We start from the raw sequence: 4,300 nt of genomic DNA on the forward strand, positions 1-4,300 counted from the left end.
GACCTCAGAGACAAGTCTGTACAGGGTATGATGGACTATGTTACCCAAAAGTGTCAGGAGGCAGTAAACAGGTTCATCCCGGCCCAAAGGGAAAAATCCGAGAAGCAACATAAGAATCCATGGTATAATAGGGCATGTATGGAAGCGAAGAAACTGAACAAAAAGGCGTGGAGGAACTTCCGGAATAACAGAACACCAGAAAGCAGGGAGAGATACCAGAGAACCAGGAATGAGTACGTCAGGGTGAGAAGAGAAGCAGAGAAAAATTTTGAAAATGATATAGCAAACAAAGCCAAGACCGAACCAAAGCTACTCCACAGTCACATCAGAAGGAAAACAACAGTGAAAGAACAGGTATTGAAACTTAGAACAGGCGAGGACAGGTATACAGAGAATGACAGAGAGGTGTGTGAGGAACTCAACAAGAGGTTCCAGGAGGTCTTCACAATAGAACAGGGTGAGGTCACTGTGCTAGAAGAAAGGGAGGTAAACCAGGCGGCCTTGGAGGAGTTCGAAATTACGAGAGAGGAGGTCAAGAGACACCTGCTGGATCTGGATGTTAGAAAGGCGGTTGGTCCAGATGGGATCTCACCATGGGTACTGAAAGAGTGTGCAGAGGCACTTTGCTTGCCACTCTCCATAGTGTATAGTAAATCACTAGAGACGGGAGACCTACCAGAAATATGGAAGACGGCGAATGTGGTCCCAATATACAAAAAGGGCGACAGACAAGAGGCACTGAACTACAGGCCAGTGTCCTTGACTTGTATACCATGCAAGGTGATGGAGAAGATCGTGAGAAAAAACCTGGTAACACATCTGGAGAGAAGGGACTTCGTGACAAATCGCCAACATGGATTCAGGGAGGGTAAATCTTGCCTTACAGGCTTGATAGAATTCTACGATCAGGTGACACAGATTAAGCAAGAAAGAGAGGGCTGGGCGGACTGCATTTTCTTGGATTGTCGGAAAGCCTTTGACACAGTACCGCATAAGAGGCTGGTACATAAGCTGGAGAGACAGGCAGGTGTAGCTGGTAAGGTGCTCCAGTGGATAAGGGAGTATCTAAGCAATAGGAAGCAGAGAGTTACGGTGAGGGGTGAGACCTCCGATTGGCGTGAAGTCACCAGTGGAGTCCCACAGGGCTCTGTACTCGGTCCTATCTTGTTTCTGATATATGTAAATGATCTCCCGGAGGGTATCGATTCATTTCTCTCAATGTTTGCGGACGATGCTAAAATTATGAGAAGGATTAAAACAGAAGAGGACTGTTTGAGGCTTCAAGAAGACCTAGACAAGCTGAAGGAATGGTCGAACAAATGGTTGTTAGAGTTTAACCCAACCAAATGTAATGTAATGAAGATAGGTGTAGGGAGCAGGAGGCCAGATACAAGGTATCATCTGGGAGAGGAAATTCTTCAGGAGTCAGAGAAGGAAAAAGACTTGGGGGTTGATATCACGCCAGACCTGTCTCCTGCAGCACATATCAAGCGGATAACATCAGCGGCATATGCCAGGCTGGCCAACATACGAACGGCATTCAGAAACTTGTGTAAAGAATCATTCAGAACTTTGTATACCACATATGTCAGGCCAATCCTGGAGTATGCAGCCCCAGCATGGAGTCCATATCTAGTCAAGGATAAGACTAAACTGGAAAAGGTTCAAAGGTTTGCCACCAGACTAGTACCCGAGCTGAGAGGTATGAGCTACGAGGAGAGACTACGGGAATTAAACCTCACTTCGCTGGAAGACAGAAGAGTTAGGGGGGACATGATCACCACATTCAAGATTCTGAAGGGGATTGATAGGGTAGACAAAGACAGTCTATTTAACACAAGGGGAACACGCACAAGGGGACACAGGTGGAAACTGAGTGCCCAAATGAGCCACAGAGATATTAGAAAGAACTTTTTTAGTGTCAGAGTGGTTGACAAATGGAATGCATTAGGGGGTGATGTGGTGGAGGCTGACTCCATACACAGTTTCAAATGTAGATATGACAGAGCCCGATAGGCTCAGGAATCTGTACACCTGTTGATTGACGGTTGAGAGGCGGGACCAAAGAGCCAGAGCTCAACCCCCGCAAACACAACTAGGTGAGTACAACTAGGTGAGTACACACACACACACACACACACACACACACACACACACACACACACACACACACACACACACACACACACACACACACACACACACACACACACACACACACAACTTGGACTATCTAAATATTAATTAACGATCAAACCATTATCGAGGGTGAGCCGTAATAAGCCGTGGTCACGTCTTAGAGTGTGCCAGTAGCAGTGTGTTGAATACCAGCATCCGAGAACCTCTTGAGACAGCAGCTCACCGTCTTATTTTTAGTGCAAGATCTTGAGTGGTTCCTTGTGTGTGGAGAACAATTATACGCCATCGCGACAGGCACTGTCAAGTATCACTGTTAAGTATCACACCCCCATGGAGGACAAGAACGTGGAGGACAAGAACGTGGAGGACAAGAACTTGGAGGACAAGAACGTGGAGGACAAGAACGTGGAGGACAAGAACGTGGAGGACAAGAACGTGGAGGACAAGAACTTGGAGGACAAGAACGTGGAGGACAAGAACGTGGAGGACAAGAACGTGGAGGACAAGAACGTGGAGGACAAGAACTTGGAGGACAAGAACGTGGAGGACAAGAACGTGGAGGACAAGAACGTGGAGGACAAGAACGTGGAGGACAAGAACGTGGAGGACAAGAACTTGGAGGACAAGAACTTGGAGGACAAGAACGTGGAGGACAAGAACGTGGAGGACAAGAACGTGGAGGACAAGAACGTGGAGGACAAGAACGTGGAGGACAAGAACGTGGAGGACAAGAACATGGAGGACAAGAACATGGAGGACAAGAACATGGAGGACAAGCAATAATAAACATGGAGCCAAGAGACCGGCCGGGATTTATTAAACATGTACAGGTTAAACGAAACCTGTATATCTTTGTTGACCAAACCACACTAGAAAGTGAATAGACGACGACGTTTCGGTCCGTCCTGCACCATTCTCAAGTCGATTGTTCGGTCCAGGACGGACCGAAACGTCCCTTCACTTTCTAGTGTGTGGTCTGGTCAACATATTTCAGCCACGTTATTGTGACTCCTCGTCTGGACATCTTTCCGTAATCATGGCGGCTGTGTTTACAGTCATTAAACAATTTATGAGCTGCGGAGTCCTTATAAGGTTAAATGAACAAATCCACAAGGGCCGTGACGAGGGTTCGAACCTACGTCCGAGATTATCCCAGACGCTGCCTTAATCGACTGAGCTACGACAGGGTCAAAAGAAAACAACCATTACAAGGTTGTTTAAAACAATAATAACATTAAGTTGTGAGATTTTGAAGCATGTAGCTTCTTGTAATACATGTAAACAAAGACGCCATTATTAAGGAAAGATGCAGAGATTTCGTACATGGTTGTGTGAATTGGGTGATGGCTCGGGACGCAGCTGGACTTGTATTTGGACTTTTTTTTTGTTTATATAATGGAGCGAGCGGATGTGTGGGTATTGATATGGCCCGGAGTGCAGGTTCATGTGTCCTTGGTCGTGGTTCCGGCTCTGGGGGTAGTGTGTGTGTGTGTGTGTGTGTGTGTGTGTGTGTGTGTGTGTGTGTGTGTGTGTGTGTGTGTGTGTGTGTGTGTGTACTCCCTTACTGGCCCCTGCACGGTTGACCTTCAGCTCTTGGACACCACCATTCCACTCGCCAGTTGTCAACGTAACGGCTAACGATCTAACATTTTGTCATATCTGGTCGGTACGTTCTTCCAATTATTCTACTTTTACGCTGACACATAGTTATCTATCTATGGTTGATGTGTGTCAAGCTTCCGTCCATGCCGTCTAGTTATATTGGTATCCATTGTGAACACTTCCTCTTTTTCCACTGTCAATCCCCTAGGTATTATATATATCTCCGTCATGTCTCTCTGTCTCTGTCTGTCTGTCTGTCTGTCTCTCTCTCTCTCTCTCTCTCTCTCTCTCTCTCTCTCTCTCTCTCTCTCTCTCTCTCTGTCTGTCTGTCTGTCTGTCTGTCTGTCTGTCTGTCTGTCTGTCTGTCTGTCTGTCTGTCTGTCTGTCTGTCTGTCTGTCTGTCTGTCTCTCTCTCTCTCTCTCTCTCTCTCTCTCTCTCTCTCTCTCTCTCTCTCTCTCTCTCTCTCTCTCTCTCTCTCTCTCTCTCCCCCTCCCTCTCCCTCTCCCTGTCCCTCTCCCTCTCCCTCTCCCTCTCTCTCTCCCTCTCCCTCTCCCTCTC

The 4,300-nt window shown here is 47.1% G+C and overlaps 1 protein-coding gene across 1 annotated transcript; it reads left to right on the plus strand.

Annotated features, from left to right (window-relative positions):
* Positions 1-2,469: 2,469 nt before the first annotated feature.
* Positions 2,470-2,922, plus strand: LOC123773073 (DNA ligase 1-like). The gene has a single exon (XM_045766569.2). It carries the CDS (start codon positions 2,470-2,472, stop codon positions 2,920-2,922), a length of 453 nt encoding a protein of 150 aa, XP_045622525.2.
* The last annotated feature ends 1,378 nt before the right edge of the window (positions 2,923-4,300 follow it).

Source organism: Procambarus clarkii, chromosome 81, assembly GCF_040958095.1.
Source record: "Procambarus clarkii isolate CNS0578487 chromosome 81, FALCON_Pclarkii_2.0, whole genome shotgun sequence".
In the NCBI taxonomy this organism is placed as follows: Eukaryota; Metazoa; Arthropoda; class Malacostraca; order Decapoda; family Cambaridae; genus Procambarus; species Procambarus clarkii.